At 41.5% G+C, this 20,504-nt stretch overlaps 2 protein-coding genes across 2 annotated transcripts in view; one reads left to right on the forward strand and one right to left on the reverse strand.

The window, feature by feature from the left end:
- MCM9 (minichromosome maintenance 9 homologous recombination repair factor) overlaps positions 1 to 20,504 on the forward strand; it is a 46,804-nt gene that overhangs the window by 10,015 nt on the left and 16,285 nt on the right. The window contains exon 6 of the mRNA XM_058019714.1: positions 801 to 920. Within this exon, the coding sequence (XP_057875697.1) occupies positions 801 to 920 (120 nt within the window). The remainder of the gene's footprint in view (positions 1 to 800; positions 921 to 20,504) is intronic.
- ASF1A (anti-silencing function 1A histone chaperone) lies at positions 9,459 to 20,259 on the reverse strand. The gene is made up of 4 exons (XM_058019716.1): positions 19,855 to 20,259; positions 16,503 to 16,618; positions 11,917 to 12,093; positions 9,459 to 10,037 (listed from the first exon to the last, which is right to left on the reverse strand). The coding sequence occupies exons 1-4, from the start codon at positions 19,961 to 19,963 to the stop codon at positions 9,825 to 9,827; spliced, it is 615 nt and encodes a 204-aa protein (XP_057875699.1). The 5' UTR covers positions 19,964 to 20,259; the 3' UTR covers positions 9,459 to 9,824.

Genomic DNA, 20,504 nt, shown 5'->3' on the forward strand with positions numbered 1-20,504 from the left:
AAAATTAAAGGATTAATTTTACTTTCTAATGCCAGACTTTTCCATCTGTGATTGTCACCACATCTCACTTAGTCTTGTAACTCCAAGTTACCTGCCTGCTGATTTGCCTTCTGTTGTTGTTAGATGGCAAATATGCCATGTGCCAGGTGGTACACAGGTCATAATCTACGTAGGTCATAATAATTTTTAAAAGTATGTCTCTGTATACAAATACAGGATTTTCTTAATGCTCTAACAGCTAAAAAAATTATAGACTTTATATTTGAATTGAAGATGGATTTTGTAGAAAACAGTGAAAAAAATTTAGAGCACTACTGAGATTGTAGCAGATGAATTATTCACTTCTGTAATTTCATTGTTGTGAAAAGACTAAAGTTGTGTAACCATTGGCAAAGAATTACTTAAGCAAAACAGCCTGCTGATTTTATTAGTCCATTTTGAAATAATTTAAATAACTGAATAGTGGAATGCTAACTAAAACCTGGTATCCTTCTGTTTCATATTCAAGAATGAGCTGAGTCTGAGAAATTAGTATTCGAAAATGTAAGAACTCATATTACAGGAAGTGTCAAATACCTGCAAACACTTCACAAATACTCAATTGTAAATATTTGTGTCTAGATGACTTTATTAAAAAATGTATTTATCACACCAAATAAATAGTGCAGAATTACATATTTTAATGTATATATAATGCTAAATTTTAGATGAATATGAGAAGTATTATTTAATCTGAGCATTTTGTGTCAATGCTTGTCTGTATATGAACTGTCTACTCCTACATCACTGTTTTCCCCCAGGTGAATCACACCTTCTGTTGGTTGGAGACCCAGGTACAGGGAAATCTCAGTTCCTCAAGTATGCAGTAAAGATTATGCCACGCTCTGTGCTTACAGCAGGAATTGGATCCACAAGTGCAGGTATGTGCTTCTTCAGCTGTGACAGGTTATCTCTCACTCAAGTATGTTTGTATAGAAGCCTTCAGGTATGTGAACATGTGTGCTTAGGTTGTTGTGAGCACATTTGCAGCAGAGAACTGCTGTGGGGGCATGTGAGGCCTGATCTGACTCTCTGCAGTCCTGCCTCTTTCTCTGTATCCATGAAGGACTGATGAGCTAGCAGGGAGCCTGACAGGCCTCATCCAGAGACACCTCTCAATGCTTTGCCAGCAGAGAGTGATCTGGACCTGTATTTTTAGCATTTCCCAGCTATGACAAATATGACATCTTTCCAGAGCTCACGCTGTGTGATGAGCTCGCGTCATTTGGTTTCTCCTGAACAGATAATCTCCTCTCTTCTGTTCTTTTATGTGTTCTGTCTGGTGCCAGTTTGATTTCTGTTTGCTTTCTGGAAATTCACCCCTGTGTTGAGGAATTATTTCTTACTCATGAAGATGGTTTTTAAATGGTTTCAGAGAGCAAGTGGCTTTTTTTCTTCTTTTTTTTTCTCTTTCTTCCTTTTGTTAAATTTAGGCATGTCCCAGCTGGCTCTCAATGCTAGCCATCTTTGCAAACTCTTCTGGGACAATGTACAGGGTCAGATTACCTCTGCCAATGACTTTATTTGAACAAATGAATACACTACTTGTATGTTCAAAATCACAAAATAATTAGGGTCAAATCCCAGTGTCTCAGCTAGCATGTGTAACTTGAATATTCCTTAGAGAGTGCTGCTTATCATCGTATGTCTGGGAAATAGCATTATTTGTACATGGGAGAACCAGAGGATAAATCTTCCCTAGCAATGTATATACTGACTCTTCCATGGCTGTGGAGGTGGAACATGATGTTGAACATGTACACTCCTGTTGCAGGGAACTTGTTATGAAACACATACGCCTCTGACTTTCCATTCAAACTCTTAACAAATAGGTCTGGAGCGAAGCCAGAGAGAAAATTTTGGCTTAGCAAAATCTTTTCTCCACTTTTTGTTCTGTGTTAAGAATTTAGAACAGTCTGTGTAATTTCAGATTTGCTAGGGGACTCGCAGTGACCGGGAGTGCAATTTTGCCATGTATTCAGTGTGACTTTGCCCATTTTTGTAAGAAGTAATTTCCTGTGTCCATTGCTCTCAGTCTCTGATGTTCCTGTTGCCTTCTTCACCATGTCTCCCTCCCATGCTTCACCTTCCTGATCTGAATATGATCTGATTTCCAGCTCAGCCATGATGGCTAGGTTCAAAGACACGTCCCCGAAGACAAATATTGCAGTTTATATGCTTACTGTGGTATATGTGCACTAATGATGTGTGGAGATAAAGTTTCATCTCATTAGAGGATTGTCTTGGGCCTTTAAATCATCCCTATTTCACTTAAATATTCCTTATTTTTAAAAAACTTCTCTCTGTCCCTTTTTCCAAATCTGACAGCAGCACCAGATTTGTATTTTAGAATTCTTCAGGACCATTATCACAAGTGAAACTTGAGAGCCTAGCAAGGAATCTTATTAACCTAGTTTAATTTCAGGGAACCTTTCCATGGCTAGAACTGCTGGACTAAGGTATTAATTTCTAGACCAGTTTGGATGTTGTTTGAATTACTATTTTCTTTGCCTTTCCTGTGCAAGGACTGTCTTATGAATCTGCTTGTAGCTAGCTGCACCTAACATTGACTTTTGTAAACTTGCTCTCTGTGCAGAAGCTTCAGATTAGTTTGGAGAACTATTAAACTGCTTTACTTTCTTGTCATAATTGAACACTTTGAATTACCAGTTTCTGCTTTCCCAGAGAGGACAGCCCTAATGCACATTCTTCCCTCCAGTGTATGAATATTAAATATCTAAGTTTCACTTTCAGCTAGTTCTTTGCTGTATATAAAAAGCAGTCTGAATTGCATTTAATTGCTGGTTCTGGGATTGCAGTCCACATGGCCAAAAGACACACCTGAGAGTGGGTAAACCAGTAACTCCTAAAAGCTGGTTCCCTCTTTTAGAGAAAACTGCCAGTACCTCACCAGCCTTTAGTGAGATTCTGTGTACACTGACACCTTGTGCCCATCTGGTACTGGTTTACTGGACACAAGCTATGAAGCTATTTAAGCATTGAATTAGAATTCTGTGTCCCAAACTGTGTCATACCAGTTTTACTTGGTTTTCTGTACAAGTATTTATTTGTACCAGGACAGCATATTAGGTCATTAACATTCTCCTTGGGCCAAAATTCTCTTTCTTCCCTGCTATACCTTGGGCATCACGTGCTCTGAGATCCACTATGACACTTTGTGCCCCTGCAGTATCATGTGCCTGCTGCAGTCCATTAACCCATACCAACGTGTCTGGAATTGGCTTGTAGAATTTCAGAATAGAGTGACCTAACTCCTGCAGCTTAATTTGCTCTTGGGCCTCTGCTTTTTCAATCAGGTTCCTGCCTTCCCCTCCACTTTCTAAACAAAGTCTCTGCTGTTTTATCTGATTCAGAAAGTACAACCCAGGAGAAAACCCTGCTTTCTTGCTGAAGGTTTGGAAGACCTTCATCTTTCTATCTCACCCACAGGCTCAGGTTGCCCACTTGCTGCAAACAGCCCTTAGAAGTGACAGATAATTTGTTCTCTGTTTTGAAAAAAACTGAACTTTACCTCCACTCAGTGAGTAAGTTTCTTAGCTTACTTATTTATTAAAGTTGCCTTTCTTTCAAACACTTAGCAGAAATTTTCTGTTGCAAATTTTCTACAAGTTTAGGACTTATATGAGGAACCGGGGTTTGTTCCTCCCACATCTCTTTAATGACAGTTGCAGGCAGACCAGCCCACATGCAACAACTCCATGGTAAAAATTTATTTGACCACTGTAGGACTTTGTGATCTGTAAATGAAAGATTGGGGAACCATCTGTCCCACTGTTTCATTCTGTCTACACTGGGTTTTTTTACTGGTCCGGTTCATTCTCCCTGACTTGTGTCTCATCTGAGAATCACAGGGAGTCACTCAGCTACCTTTTATTTTTAGAAATTGATACACAGTTTTCCATAAAGATAGAGACTTAGAGAGGCTTAGCAAGATCTCTCTGGGAGTTCTCACCTTACTACTGAGTTAAATAAACTGTTTTGCAGGCCCCAGAGGCACACTGCTGCTTATGTTTATTTGGATGAGATAATCACTAGTAAGAAAACATTTCATTTACCTCTGGAGCTTGAGATTTGCAGTGATCAAATGGTGTGCAACAGGAACCAACACATGCAGCAGCTGGCAGATCTGGAGCTCATGGACATCCAGGACTCAAGAGTCATTCTGCTGCTTGTTAGTGCATATTTGACTGTTCACACTTCTGAAAATTTTGTTTGGTGTTGCATCCCTCCGCAGATTGACTGCTTAAAGAATTTTGTGAACTGTATTTAGAACAGCTTGCCTAAAAATCTGGGAGACTATCAGCTGTTTCTCCAGCTCTCCAGTTCTGTATAAATAACATGCCTTTCTGAGCTGTGTGACATGCACCCTTATAGCCTCTCCTCTAGAGCCTCTGCAGAGCCTTGCAAATACTTCCTTTTGCTGGTATTTTGTCATGTCTAACACTCTCCATATCATGCCAACAGCAGTTTGCTACTGATTTCCTTCCTTTTCATTGAAGGGAACTGACTTGAGGGAAACCACCCCTTTTCTTCTTCCATGGTAAGCTTTCCCCTGCTAGGCAGGCTTCAGGTGCTAACAGCTGTCTCTCTTCTGATCCATTAGAAACCAATCCAAAGCCACTGACATGAGCCGTCCAGCTGTGGTTATAAATAGAGTACACATGGTATCAGTATCCTGAGGTATGCAAGACTCTGAAACTGGAGATACTTTTCCCTCTGTGTAGATCTCCAACTGTTCCTGTGCCTTCCCTAGTTGACATAAGCCAAAGTAGTGCCAGGAAACCATTTTCCACCATGGATTCATACCCTGTCCCTGATAAAGTTATTAATACAGATGCAGCCTTTAGGTTGTCACTTTTCTCTGATCATCACTTCTACCATAGGATTGTTTTCCTGAATACTTATAATTGTACATGAACTTGATCAGTATGTAACCTGAAAATATTTTCTTGAGGATGGCTTCACTGGCTGTTCCTTCAACATCTGGGCCTCAAGTTGGAAAGCCCTTAGCTCTACAGGAAGTCTACTAAACTTGTTGAGGAAAAGAAATTTGAAGCTGTGATCAAATATTGTCATACATGCCCGATCTGTAACAATGTCCCACTTTTTTAGTTCCCTTAATTTCTTCTCAGTAATGCTGTTCCAAAATGGCTTTGTCCTGAGAGAGCTTACCTTGTCTACCTGCATGACAGAGAGATACCAAACTTCAAAAATTTTGTTTTTTTCGAACAGCTATATATCTGAAGGCCCATAGTTGGTTTGGATGGGAAAAACTGCAGGAACATTTCTTGTCGTGTTAGTTGAAGGTTTCAGGTCTTACACACTTGTAACATCTCCAGGCCAGCCTTCATTAGACTTTTTCATCCTGCTGTTGAAATAGCAGGCATTTCAAGCAGTTGATTTTTGGATGAATAATGTATCTTCAGCATTTCCTGTACCATACTGTGAAGCCAGTCCTTCTTTCCGGTTTGTTTCTGCCACACCCTTCTAGTGAGAAAGGACAAACTGGAGGATACCTTTATTTTGAAAGGTTGGCCTCCTTATCTCATGGGGCCAAGGCAGTTTTGGAGGCAGACCACAGAACTCTGTAAAAGTTTCTGCCAGTTCAGTTCAGCCAGTTCTTAACACCTTAACACTGTAGGTAACATGCAGCTGTTGTCTCTTGCATCTGGTGTAGCACACACACCTCTTTCCTCTGACTTTCTCTTGTCTGCAGTCATACCCCTTAGGCCATGGACAGTGAGTACTCAGCCATGCCTCCAAAACTGCATTACCTAAAGCTGGAAATGTTTAAATGTATCCTCCCTCCACCCTCCCCCCTGCAATAACCCCCTAAGTTCCATGTAGAAGCCTTTGGTTTGCCTTTAAGAAAGGCTTCCTAGAGCTTCCAGCTGGCTCTTCCTTATATCACTTTTGCCCAGACCAAAAATTAAAGGAAAAAGCTCTCCATCTATCTTCTCACTATCTTTGCACTGCTCTCATATCACACAGTACAAAACCAACTTTTAAGAAGCAGAAGCGTAACTGGAAACAGAAATGGGAGTGCCTAGGAAGAAGAGTTCCACACACACTGCCAGCCCTTACACGCAGTTGCCAGTTTTGCTGCATCTTCCTGGCTGGCACTTAGCAGAGCCCCCCCAGCCAGCAACCACAGCAACAACTAACCCATCATCTCCTGACCAAACTTCTGTGGCTCTCAAAGTAAATTACATCATCTGTACTCTTGCAGATGCATAAGGAATAGGGTAGTTAGGTACATGAAGGATCTGCAGCTGTCCAGACAGAGGCCAGAAGATTTAACTTCGCCCTTTTCTGTCCCTGATAAATGAGGATTTGCCAGTATACGTGTATAGCACAATCGAGGTTTTTCCCTTTTCCTTCCTACCAACATTTTTAGATGTCAGTAGACAATCAATCTAGCTACAAGTGGCTACCTTTCAATCTGAGCTGACTTCCAGAAAACCAGCAGCTGAGGCACTGCAAAAAAAAATGGACTGTCAGATCACCAGAGTTCTTTGTGACTTTGTCAATCCCATCTCACGAATACAGTGTGTCTGGTAAGCCATAAACTGTTGTTATTGTAGTAAAGCTCCAAGTTGCTTCATTGTTGAAGATTGGTAGGTAGGGTTGGCTTTTTCAGTGGAGCTTTGTAAAGCTACTGGAAAGATGAAATTTCACTAGTCTTTATTTTGATGGAACTGGAAGAACCATTTTGCCTCCTTCAAATTGAAGTGTCATAGTAATTCAGATTGAAGGTGATACCTGAATAAATCAGTGACTATAAGCTGAGGGAGAACTTTTTTCCAAGCTAGACATGAAAACCACACACATTTTTCATCCATGTTACCTTGTCTGATCCATTTACTTCTTTGTACATTAATAATGAATGACAGTCGTGTAATGGTCTGCCTGCCTCAGATGAAAACACAGTGAGATACATCACCAGTCCTGTCAGCAGAGTCTGTAGCATTGCTTTGCATCCTGGTGGCCTCTTCAAGTAAAAGTTTGTGGCAAAGTGAAAACATCTTCAACCTTGAAATTGTAATGCTGTGATGTCAGCACTGGTTGGCTGTGCACAGACCTGCTGTTTTAAAATGTTCAGAGATCAGGGACAAGTCTTTACAGATGCCTTACATGCATTCTATCTTTTAATACCAGTAAGTTTGTGATGTGATATTGCCTGAAGTCTCTGGGGGACTGGAAGTTGGTTCCTCAAATTCTTTGTCTCTGGAACGTGATTTTGTCAGGAAATGCGATACTCAGACGGCAGGGTGTATGGATTGCTATGATCTGCCATAGTTGCGAAGAGCTGAGGGACCCAGCCTCTCAGAAACCACAGAAATGCCGTTTATCTTGCAAAGTTCATGAGGTAGGGTTGTTTGTTACCAATTTTCACCAAGCACAGCATTATTTTTCCTGCTATTGGTGGGTCAGTGCTATCCAACCACATGAGTGTATCAGGTAAGGTGGTGCAAACTTTACTGCAGCATCCTACCACAGTCAAGCCTGAAGTTTATTGCACACAAGTTCTCATGCACAGATGACTTCTTAAACTTTTCAGACTGACAATAGAGCTTCACTTTTCCATTTCTCTAAATTAATTGGTTTGCTGGGTGGCATCACTTTGCTGCCTAAATTTTGTAGTTGGTTTTGCAAGAGCAGCAATAATGGTTTGCTTCCATCGCTTTGTGGCATATGCTTCTAAAAAGCCTTCATGCTAGCAGTGGGATGGGCTCTGGTTACAGCTTGTACTTGAATCACATTTTCATTGGAATATTCAATAAAGGCAAGAGTTTGAGATACTACTACAGTGGCCTTAATTTGAGGCAGACTTCACAAGCCTGTCAATCCTTCAGCAGATAACTAAGTTATTTACATGCTTACATTTATGAGCTATCCTAAACAGACTTATAAATAGAACATAAAGTGCATGAAAAATCTCAAAATGTCACTGCAGGCCTAAAACTTGCAATATAATTGAAAATCAAAGATAAGGTTCATGGAATTTCAGCCCTCAAGTGAAGTAAATGCTAGTTCACAGAACCAGTTGTGTTAAGTCCTACCAATGAGTGTTAATATTTTTAGATTTTTGGTTATCACTTTAAACAATCAGATATTTAAACAATCAGATATTGTTAAGAGCACATGTTAGAACTAGGCCTCCAAAGATTAATGGATTTCATTAATTCATTCATCCACCCTAGATGTGTACTGCTGAGTTTCCATAGACAAAAAACATTCAGATCAGGTCATTCCTTTCCAGTTTCAAAACCACACATTTGAAATGCAGACAATTTCACTAATGATGTGGGAAGACAGAAGCTCTGTCTGGGACATCTTCATTCCATTAGAGAATGCAGAAAGAGAACAGCAAGCATTCTGTATTTAATTCAGAGCTACACTGTCAATCATCATGAAATCTGTCTTTTTTTGAAGGGCCCAGAACCTACAAAGGTTCATAATTTGAGCAGTGACTAGTAAATAGAACTATATTCCTCTAACCTGGCATGACAGATTACAATTTAAATGCACATACAGGCACAGTAAATATAAATAAGGCTAATGAGGATTGGAAGGAATAACTAAATTCTTAAGTGTCGTAATAATGGTTTAAGTCTTGACAGGTTACTGCTTAGTTCCTTTCATCTTCAAGGATGCCTCAGGTAATAGGGATGTCTCACTGCAAAAGCTTCAAGGCAAAGTAATGTATTCTTGAGTGTCTCATGCCTGCCACAACAGGGTTCATACCAGTAAATGGGATTGCCTTAAAGGCTAGAGAGAAAACAGAGAAGTTTAAAATTCCAGGTGTTTCAAAAAAATGAAAGAAAACACCCAAACTCCTTACTACTACTGAAAAAGACTACAATAAAGCATGCCTGAAAACAAACACACTAACCAGTAGTAATCCATAATAATCTTACAGAAGAGCATATTTGGGATATTCACACTATTTCTTTTGAGGCTTAGAATCTTCCAGTAATTGCTTGCATCCTTTCAACCACCTGTGTATGCTATTAGGGTTCCTGAAAAAGGGCTCTGTCCTGAGGTACCCACCCCAATTCACATGAAACACTGTCCTGAACAAAACCACAGTTTGACTAAACAGCAGCAGCAAGAGATAAAAAAAAAAAATCCTAAAATCCAAGATAGCAGATGGTAAATTGCAAATTGCAGGCATTAAGTAACAAGTATGTGCCTTGAAAGGAAAAGTAGCTTGCACCTAAAATTATACTGTGCTGTCTGCTTTCAGAGCAAAAGGACATTTTTGAACTTTGTTATTAAGAGATAGTTACTTTCTTTGCACTTCATCTAATGACAATTTTGTTCTTAAGATGCTATTAAAGGGCACTTTATATTTGGCAATCTGGATAGCAGAGACGAGGACATGGCACTATTCCTTCATTTTGCCTGAATGTTTTAACTTTTAAATTTTTTTTAGCTTTTAATAGTGCTTACAAAGTAAGGGGGGAGGGGAGAGAATACATATACTTTAATCAGGTTTGGTTTAGATCACATAGAATAACACATTAGAAAAAAAAGGCAATTACTTAAAAATAGTTGTATTTATATTTCACAATCTGCTCAAATACTGTTTGTTTGTTGGGTTTTTTCTGGTTTTTTTTTTTTTTTATAAACTTTCTACAGGATGTTTTAAAACAAGTTCTTCACATTGCTTCAACTATGTACTTATGGAATTTGAGGGAAATAGTTCTGGTTGTTTTTACAGTTTAACACATATACAGTACCAAAAGGATGGTGGTTAGTCACATGCAGTCCATATGAGATTCTAACATAACATTTAGTGAATTTTCTGATGTTGACCACCCCTTTGATGCTGAAGGTAATGCATCTGTGGAAAGCAAGGACTGTAGATTTGGGTTACTGCTCTCTGCATCTTCCAGTTTTTCAGTGTTGTCCTCCCAATTAATGTGGAATCTTGTGACTCTGGGATTAGATGCCAAAATATTCCTTTGAAGCTGGGAAAGAAGAAAATATATGGATTGTAATGTGCACATCTAAAACTGGAGTTCATATGCATATAGATTTTTTTCCTTTTAGTCCCTATAGCCTTGTTTGCTTAACAGTTTGTTTAAAAAGGGAATTCACATCAATGTGAATCTATAGCTACTACCTATGGATCAGAAATGTGCTTACAGTACACCACTTATTATTTTCCATCATATTCTCCTCAGCAAAATAACCACTTTCTCAAGAGTGTTGTAACTGTTCTGCAAGGTCAAGGCTGTGAAAGAGATCCACAAGTAAAGTGCAAGTGTTTATTATTTTATCCAGCTTTTAGTAAACCAAATAACTTCTACCCCCACAAGGATTTTGCAAACCACAGTACTTGATCAAATTTTGCATCAACTTTATGGTATTTGCAATACCTATCAATTCCATCAACTTCTCATCTTCATTTAAAAGTACAACCTTATCCTTAAACTACCAAACTTCAGACTGATTTCACTAAGAGGATTTATCAACTAAAGTTTTAAAATAAAAATATTTATATTTGGAAAATACTAACACTGTGGCAGTGGACATGATTAGTCATCTATCTTATTCTCATGGCTGGCCTTCATTTTCTTTTGAAAACATGTGGCATTTGTTTATGTATCCAGCAAAAAAAAAAAAAAAAAAAAAAAAAAAGCTGATTTTTTCCTTATTTTGAAAAGGGGTGAAAGAGTATATATTGTTACCTGGAGGATGACAACTTAGAGCCAATGGACACTCACTATGGTATTTCAGACTGATGACAGGAAAGGTTTGCTTTGTCCATTTTATTCTCCAAGAAAGTATACTCTCATTAATTATTTCCTGACCCTTTACACTAACTAAAAAGACTACTTATTTTTTAGAAGCTGGTAGAGCTTATTGCCCAATAATTAATCAATCACTTTAATAACCTTCTACTTGTGCACTTCCATTTTTTCCCCAAGTCACATTAAGTACTCTATACAAACATATGATAGCTTGTGCTGTTCTCTTCCATAGCAGCAAAGCTAGCTTTTTATATACACAGAGAATGAAGATAAGTACTTCTAGGCATTCTAAATTCAAGCGTTTAAAGGGAGTCACCATTTTGGCATTGGCAACCAACATAACAAATAAGTTATGTTTTAAGTGAAAGAAATAAAGAAGAAAGGAACATATGCCAAGTTTAAGAATCCTCAAACTTTACTGTAATTTTCAGTAATTTTTTTAGTACCTGATCACTGAAAATAAAGTTAAACATAGAAAAACATACTATTTCATTTCATCTTTTAATTCTAGTCCTGGTTTAATTATTACCATGAAGGATATATGTTTTTATAACTTTATCTGTATATTTCCTTTGTAAAATTAGACATTTATCAGATAATAATCCAACCAGGCTACCCATGTTCTCTCATTTTACACTTATTTTGTTCCTCAGTTTGTTAAAGTTTTGCAGAAACTGTAGCTCTGACAGCTGAGTAACAACTGTAGTAAATAAATATCTACAACTTAGTTCCAGGTTGCTGGACTTAGAAAAAACATTATGATGCCTGATGGGCATAGAAAAACATGTTTTTCTGAAGAACAGCCATTTTATAAACGGTAGTGCAGGTGGGAATAAATCCAATGGTTTATTTCACAGTCAGTGTGAAAGTACAGCCAAGTCTTCAGGATGGTGGAAATTTTTGATAGTCTCTCAGTATTCACTAAATTTATGACAACTACATGGCACTTGTAGTCTGTCCCCCAAGTATTTTCCATTATTTGATGCCTCATTCCATGCACTTAATGAAACCACTTGGGGCTTAGGTTTGTTTCTTAAACACCTTTTTCTATAAGCATACCTCTGACACATGACTAAAACAAAACATGCCTTACCTTAGAAAAATCTGGCTTTACTGGTGGATTCTCTCTCAGTTCTGTTTCAGTGTATTCATTGTTTACATAGTAGCCGACTCTAATAAATTCTTGACCTCGGTAAGTGCATGTAATTAGCACAACTGTTACACCTACTGCATCTGCATCTGGAATAAGCCCTGGGTTAGGTGCATCAGCCTGAATGTGAAAGGGAAAGATAAATTAAAATTGATAGCACATGCCTACCTAGCAGGGGACTCTCAAGTAGTGCGTTTCAGCAGCTAAGTAGTGACTATATTTAAAATTGTTCAAGTTAACCAGAAAATATACTGCTTTCACAACATCAACTCTAGATTTAGAACACCATCCTCCAACGACAGAATTGGAATACAGTAAAATTGTTTGCTGACATTTCTCATGGGCAAATGGCCAGGTTTGATCCAAAACTCCTTTTAAATATATGATCAGCTGAACCACTGTTCACACAGGGCTACCAACATCACTCCAGTTCTACAGTGCCACAGTTCTCCAGCCCATCTTGATAATTGAGTAGAGCAAGATTCTCATACACCCTCAAGGTTGAACTGGTCTGTATGTGTGCTCTTAAGAAGACTATATCCTTAAAACTACAGACTGCAAATTATAGTTCAGCAAGAAAAGGGATGGGCTATGGTAAGGTTTGAGCTGTTCCACAGACTTCTAGGAAAGGAATCTGACTTCATTCCTAATACCCATATTCATTAAAATTTATGCAGTTAACTGCATCATCTCTTCAAGACACCTGAACACTTTCTACCAGTATGCAAACCTAATTACTATGCAACTGATACAATCTTCCTCAGTGTCCTTACTTACCATGGCTCTGCAGTTACTTATCAATAAAATTTGCCTCATAAAATGTGGCTCACATCAGTCCCTTAAAATGCCTCCTAACTACCACATCTCTTGATAAAATGTGATGCCTGATTCTGCTGCAGGATTTAAAGTAACAGCAACACAGGCACAGTAAAACAGCTTCATATTTACAATTCCACATGAAGATCTGAAGTCAACAGTGAACACCCATGTGAGAACAAGCTGGTATTAGTAACGTGTATTCAGATGGTTTGGGTGTAACAAACCTTGCCTAATGACAGAGGATGAATGGAATTAATGCCTGTTGTCCCTCTCATTCCTACTTTTCTATAGTATTTATATGCTTCAGCATGGTGAGATTTGGGAGCTGCTGCTCATGCAGCATTGGCATCTAATCTTTGCCACTTCAATTTTAAGCCTTCAAACCAGTCTAGCTTTTTGTGAGAAGCTGTAGGCACTTTGCACAAGAATTAGATGAGTCAGACCTCTCGGGTAGAAATACACCCAAGGGAGGAGAAGAAACCAGGGAATCAGGTAGAACTCCTCTTCCTCCAGCCCTGAAGGAAATAGAAAATGACTGAATGGCTTTACAACTAGCATAGGGGAATGGAAAAGATGGCCAAGAAACAGAAAAAATGCAGAAGCTTGAGGAAATCACAAGAACTGCCAATACAGTTTACATCATTACTTTAACTCAGTAGTCTTGTTTTAACAGTGCTCTGAACTATCTGATCACTTTAAATTCCACAGTAATGGGCAACAGAAGAACCATATTCTGTTTAACTCCCCATTAAACTTAACTTCCATTCTGATGTAGGATCTTAGTCTTCCAGGTTCCCTCTGTCATTTTCTGTCTTGTAATATCCTATGACACAGTTCTGAACCCAAGGAAACACTCTGTTCTAATTCTACTAATCTCTCAAGCATCGTTTTGCTGCATGAAAAAGACACTGAAGACTGTTTAAAACAGTTTTTTCAGATTTTCAACTTCCTGGTTTTGTCAAACTCCTTAATTACTCAGGAACCAAACATCATACACAGATGGCAGAAAAAAAGAGCTTGGTACGACCAATTGATAAATAAGCAGATTACCTGCAAACAGATATTTTGGTGGGCAGAGACAGTAGATTAATTTTTGCATAAAAATCACTGTCTTAATATGCCATAATTATGCTATAAATTACCCAAGAATTTGATGAAATCAGCCCACATGTTGCCTTGAATTATCTTGCTTTTCCACATGATATTTATTCTCATAGCTATTGCTGCAGAGTAGGTAGCAAAGGTTATATGTGCACTTAAGGATAGTAAATTATTTATGTGCTTATATGCTCAAAAAAGTTTCTGTGATTTTATTACAAATTCCCAAGAGAATCGAGAAGGAATCAGGTTTCACTGTGTGTATCTTGGGATTTAGAAACAAACAGGCCAAACTGTGGGCCTTTACTATTGAAACCCTTTTAAAGGTAATGTTTTGGGGGTTTAAACAAAAAGCTGCTTTTCTAAGTCTGAAAAGCATATTAATTGTCCATCTTTCTGTAAAGCTCAATTCCCAACCTGTTTCACATCATTTTTTCATCTAAGGTATTTCTGTCATCCTTAGTAATGTATCTATGTGATACTCCATTTTAGTTGCTATTTCAGCCATTTTCCTATCTAGAAAAATCTACAACAGATTATCTGAAAATTTTATACTCCTCTGCAAACGTCCTTTCCTTATGCTATTCCCCATGAACACAATCTCTTTTCTTTGTGTCACATGCCTCCTGCAGTTCTGTGCTTTGCCCTGCTCTTGCCTTCCCTTGTTTTCTCCGTATCCCAGGCTGCTTCAGCTTGGTTAATAAAATTGCTTCAGTCATCAGCAAAGGCTTCTTGCAGCACTTTGGGTTTTGGTGGTTTCCTGTGTACACATGTGCTGAGTCCTACCCTCACCTGAAATCCAGAGCCTTTGAAGTGTAATATACTCAGACCCAACCGTACTTCCATAAAAAATAGAGAGTATATTTTAACAGATGGAATCTCTCAAAGCAGGACCTACTCCAATCTAAGCAAAATCTCTACACATCTCCTCCTGATTTAGCTGTAGTGTCATTTATAACCACAATACAATTACTGAGTCCATTCTACAGAAACTGCAAGACCAGTAAATTTAATTTGAGACCTGCCTAATCATACAGCCAAAACGTGCCTTTTTTAGGCACCTGCTTCTTGCTCCTTTCCCATCACCATCAACAAGGAATCTTTGGACCTTTGATTGAGAACAGTGCATCTTCAAATTAGAAATGTAAATGCCAACTGATTTTCCACCATACAAACACAAGGTAGCCCCTCTGAGAGCAATAGAGGATCACCTATTTCGGACCAATTAATGCCATAAGCTATAATGGCTTGATAATGGAAAAACTGTTAATAAATGATGCATTTGTTACACATCTGCTTTATTTGTAGTGTGGAAAAATTAGGCCTAGCTCCAAAACCAAACAGAAATGTTTCAACACTGATTTGGGTGGTTAATAAATGCTGCAACACCCAGTCTAATCCTATTCCTTAAGCCTGTTCTTTAAGGAAAAAACCAAAACAAAAAGGCCCAGAATCAACAAACAAACAAATACCCTCAAAATGCCAAATAAACTACCCTTCCTGCAATTTACAGGATTAATCAGGATTGCCTCACAAATGTTGGTATTATTTTAAACCAGTTACAGCAACCATGAGAAGTAAGGGAGCCAGCACTTCAGTGTTCTTTAATGCTCATACTTCAGCATGCGACTGCCATTAGTTAAGTGAATGTAGACTATTTGGGAAAATAGCAGGGTTCTTATACAATAAGATATAATCAGTTTCTATCTGATTTTTTATCCAATGGATTTTGCTGTCAGTTTACAAAAAATAAATATAGTACTTCATAGAGAAAATGAGTTTTAATAAAAATTATAGTTTTGAATAAATAGACTAACAAAAACACCCCACCACCACAAAAGAAGTTATCCCAAACAAAAGAAAGCTTCTGTAAGAATTCAGGCAAGTCCACTTGAGGTTTTCCCCCCTGTTTCTCACTGAGTTAAAACAGAAACAAGTCTAGGCCACTAAGTCATCTTAGTGTTGCTCTTTCCCTATTTTCTTTTCTTTCGTTATTCCTTATTAACTTTTGGCATTAACAGCAGTATTTTATAGACTGTCACATGTTCTAGGTGTTTTTTTGCAGTCTTGACCTCCACACTTGTGTACCTCCCATTTACCAGTGAATTTCTATCTTTATTTTAGAAATCACTGTATTTTGTTATGATTTAGCATGCTTAGCCAAACATCACAGTTGACCATGTGTTCTGCCAAACAGAAACAAACGTCTTGATTATTCCAGCTGAGTTTTTCAATTATTTTGTTGGTCTGATCCTCTGAAGGTATTGTGTACATTAACCTAGTGCTCCTGATTGTCTGAAACTGCTACCAGCAGCAGAAGAGGTGTAAACCAGGCACCTGGCACTGCTGATTATGAACCAGAACTAAATTATCAGTAGCTATGGGAACTGTTCTTTTATCAGTTATTATTGATACCACAAATAAAAATATAACCAAGCAATATCAGAGGCAAGAAGTACAAGCTCAAGAACAGACTTTAAATGAAGGTATATCATAGCTGAGGGGCTCACTGCAACATTTTTTCACCATTATTTTTCAAGTGCCTTTCAGTTTGATACAGTTATCCCCAATCAAATTAGCACAACTTTTAGAAAGGGTTAAATCAAACTTACCTGAAATACAAACATGTGTCTGCCTGCAGGAACAGGTCCAACTAAAACAGAGTCTAATACCTGATCATACTCTTCACTTTCAGCTGAACCCACATAAATTATTTTCCATTCCAAATCTACATAAAAAAGAAGAAAAAAAACCAAACATTATTTGTCATCACAGTTAGGGGATATTCTGCTCTTGCCCATCTACAATTTTGCACAGCCTAAAATTACTTCTTGGCAACAAGCCTAAAATAACAAGGACCTGTCTTCATCAGAAAAATTTACTGATGCCTGACCCTCATGAAACAGATCCTCCCACTTTCTCTCTCTAGTCAGATGTACCACAGGAACCCCTCTATTTTCACAGTGAGGTTAATTTTCAAAGTTCACACAGAGAGCAGGACCCTTTTACTAACTGGAAGCTGTGTTGAGCATCTTCTCAAAGTCTGTCAGAATGGCTGCAGCAGAGAGATGATGCCTGTAAATCATCACATCCTTGAATACTGACTAACCTCCCAAAACCAAAATTCCCACCTTGCACATACACACCTCACAGCTTAAATTACACAGATCATGGAAAGTAGTTAATTGAGTAAGAAACCCACTGGGCAAGCTCCAGGCACACTAATTGTATGCCCTTCCTTCATATGTCACTTGTGTTACCTGGGAAGTACATAAAAGTACATAAAATGGTGACAGCACGACTAGACCATATTCTTAAAGACAGTGATGACTGGATCTTATTTACATCTTGAAATTGAATTATAGACCAAAAAAAGAATTTAAAAATCAGTGTAGCATTTTGCTTCTTAAAGGCATGCACTAAACCAACATTTATTACAAATCAGTGTTTTCTAACTCAGCCTCTTCCCCACAGATGTTTCAAAGTTGAAACTGCAAATTAACCCAAATTAGCTCTTCCTGGGTCAGCTTTTCACCTTCCCTTTTTGATTCAAAAAACAGTATTATTCACACATCTGAAACTAATCTTGCAAGACAGATTTTGGGGTTATTGAAACAAAAGGGGAAAAAAAGAGACCACCATTACAAAAATCTATAACTAACACTTCTTAATTAAGCTGTGTTTCAGAACTGCACCTTAAAAACTTACATGGTGTGTTTCTTCTTTTCCCCCTGTGAACAATGCCCTGATTGCCTTTGCAAAAGCACAAACCTGTAAGCTGTTACATTAACTTGATTAGTACACTCGGCAAATCCAAAGGTCTGCCTCATGGTTTCTGGATGCAGGAATGGAATTTAAGCATAGAAAAAAAATTAGCACTTGAAACAGAACTTGACTGCTTTAAGATTGCAAGTCTTTCCTCATTAGCGAATTCTTCTTGCTTATTTTGTTTACCATTAGTGCAGGTTTTGCAGGTTTAACTATCATAATAAACAGAGCTTGGGAAGGGATTTTACTCCTCTGTACAACACAGCAGTTTTCTAGGTACTGTATCAGAGGTTTTAGTTACCTTTTAAGCATGAAGTACTAGCTGTTGTCAGTATTGCAGGGTACTCACCCAGGATAATTAAGGGACTTTCTTGTCTTCATCTGAGGACAAATTACTACTTACAAAAAGTGAGGACTTTTAGGCTAAACTTCTTAAGACTACTACACCATCCTGTGCCACTACACTTCCTGTGAAATGTGAAAGATAGCAGCGCTCATCCCTAATTTATCCTGTAGTCTTAACTTGCATGTTGGCGGGGGAAAGGAGCTGAGAATTCTGTATTGGACCATCTATAACTGTTCTCATCACGACTGTCGAGGGTTAACTTTAACCTAAGTCCTGAGTGTGAGGAGCACATCACATACAGCTGTGCACAAATGAAGGAAAAGCCTAACATATTGCACAGAGCCCCTGTCAGGGGCACTGCCACCTGCCACGGCAGCTGCCACGGAGGGGGTCCGGTGCTGCCCCTCGGATGGGCAGGCTGCCCGGAGAGATCCAGCCAGCAACGTGGCGGGGCATGGAGCACAGCTCCAGCCGCTGTGTCAGTCAGTTGCACGAAGGCAGGAGACAGGCTGAGGAGGCCTAGAGGAAAGCCTGGCTCAGGCGAGACTTCCTCTGAAGTTCCCGCCACGGCGGCCGTCCCTCCCGCGCTGTCACCATCCCGCCGGCACGCACGAGTACGCGCTGCTGCAGAGGCAGGCGGGGTGAGGCGACTTAAGCCGCAGCGATAGCGAGCCTGCCATGGCACCTCAGCTAGGACAGCACTCTTCTGCTCAGCCCTGCCCTCGCCCCTCCGCCCGCGGGGCTCTCTGGCGAGCAGACGGCGCTGGGCTCCGCCGAGTGCCGCCCGGGCAGTGAGTGTCCTCTCCCGCGCACAGGCAGCCCGGCCGGGCGGCCTCCTCCCGCTCTCGGGGCAGCGGCCGCTCCCCGGCCCGCCGGCGGGCACGAGCGCCCCGCACTCCCTCCCTCGCCCGGAGCCGTTCGAAATTCCCGCCCGCGGGGCGACGCGCGGCCTCTCGGGGCGCGTCCCGCGGCCGCCCGGGGGGCGGCGCTGCGGAGCGCGGCCGGGGCGAGGGCGGCTCGCGGCCCGCCCGACTCGGGGGGAAGGCGGGAGCGCGGCGGCGGCCCCGGCTCAGGACGGGGGTCCCCGTGGGGCGGCAAGGCCGGGGCCGTCCCCCACCCGCTGGCGGCCGCCGGTAACTTTCGAGTGACTTCCAAAAATAGTGGCAGGCGGGCGGCCCCCTCCCCCGCGGCGGGGGCTCCCGCAGCCAGCGCTCCCCTCCGAGCCGTGCCCCCGACCCCCGCGCACCTACCGCGGCTGCCTGCTGCCGGCATGCGGGGCCAGCCAGTCAGCCGCCCCTGCCTCCCACCGTGAATTTTTTTCTTTTTTTTTTTTTTTTTTTTTTTTTTTTTCAGTATTAAAATGGAGCACGAGGCCATCGAAACGCATCCCCGCGGAGCGTTTTCCGCGCTCCGAATACGGCCGGGGCTAAACACGCAGCATCCCGTGTGCCCGCGGGGATGCGCGGCCGCCAAGCCCGGTTCAACCCTCCTGTCTCCCGCTCGCTCCCCCCACGCACACACAAAGCTGGCAACATGGCTACCTCCACTCTAACAAGTTCCTCGCAACTTGAGGCAGCTCGCCGTCTCGCCGATGGCGGGGAGAGGCGGCGGGCCCGGCTCGGCGCCCAGAGCGGGCGGACACCGCCAACTTTCCCCGGCGCCGGGCTCGGCGGGAGCGGCACATCCCCTCGCCCGGCCGGCACATCCCCTCGGCTCGGCACGGCGATGCGGCCGAGGTGGAGAGACTGTGAAATTGTAGGCGCAGGCCTGTGCAAAGTTTAAGCCTTAAATGCCCCGAGCTCGGAGCCCCGGGTTGCAAAATCCGTATCGGGGAGAAAAATTCTACTCACCTTCAGACAGGTCCTCTATGCACTCGAATGTGATTTCGAACTGGAAAGGATTGTAGAAAGGAGAAGGATTATCCAACACCACTACATTGTTCACCTGAACCTTTGCCATATTTTGGAAAAAAACACAAACAATAGGCAGAGCGTGTTAACGCCGCGCACCAAAGTCCTCCGTGCCGGGCTCCCGCACCGCACAAGCCCCCGCGCCGCTGCCCGAGCGAGGCTGCAGGGCGGCGACTTCCACAAACTTTTTTTTTTTTTTTCGCCCCCCCTTTTATTTACACCGGGAACGCTCCACACTGTTCGCCGCTTTCCCTATTTCGCTCAACTACAGCCCATTCTGCCCCTGCTCGCCGCCAGCGCCCGCCCGGATTGGCCGCTCGCCGGGCGAGGGCCCTCCCTCCGCGGGCACGGCGGGCACCGAGCGCCGGCCAGAGCGGCCTCCGCGCGCGCCCGCCCCGCGCCGCCCCCGCCGCAGCGCCCCCGCCCGGCGCGCGCCGGCAACGGCCGCCAGCAACGGCCAACGGGCCGGGGGGCGGGGCCGAGCAGGGGGCGGGGCCGAGCAGGGGGCGAGGCCAGGGCGGGGGAGGATCCGGGCGGGCTTGAGGGAGGCGCGGAACATCTGCTTCTCTGATTTCCAGGAAAAGGACTGA

This window comes from Melospiza georgiana, chromosome 3, assembly GCF_028018845.1.
Source record: "Melospiza georgiana isolate bMelGeo1 chromosome 3, bMelGeo1.pri, whole genome shotgun sequence".
Taxonomy (NCBI): Eukaryota; Metazoa; Chordata; class Aves; order Passeriformes; family Passerellidae; genus Melospiza; species Melospiza georgiana.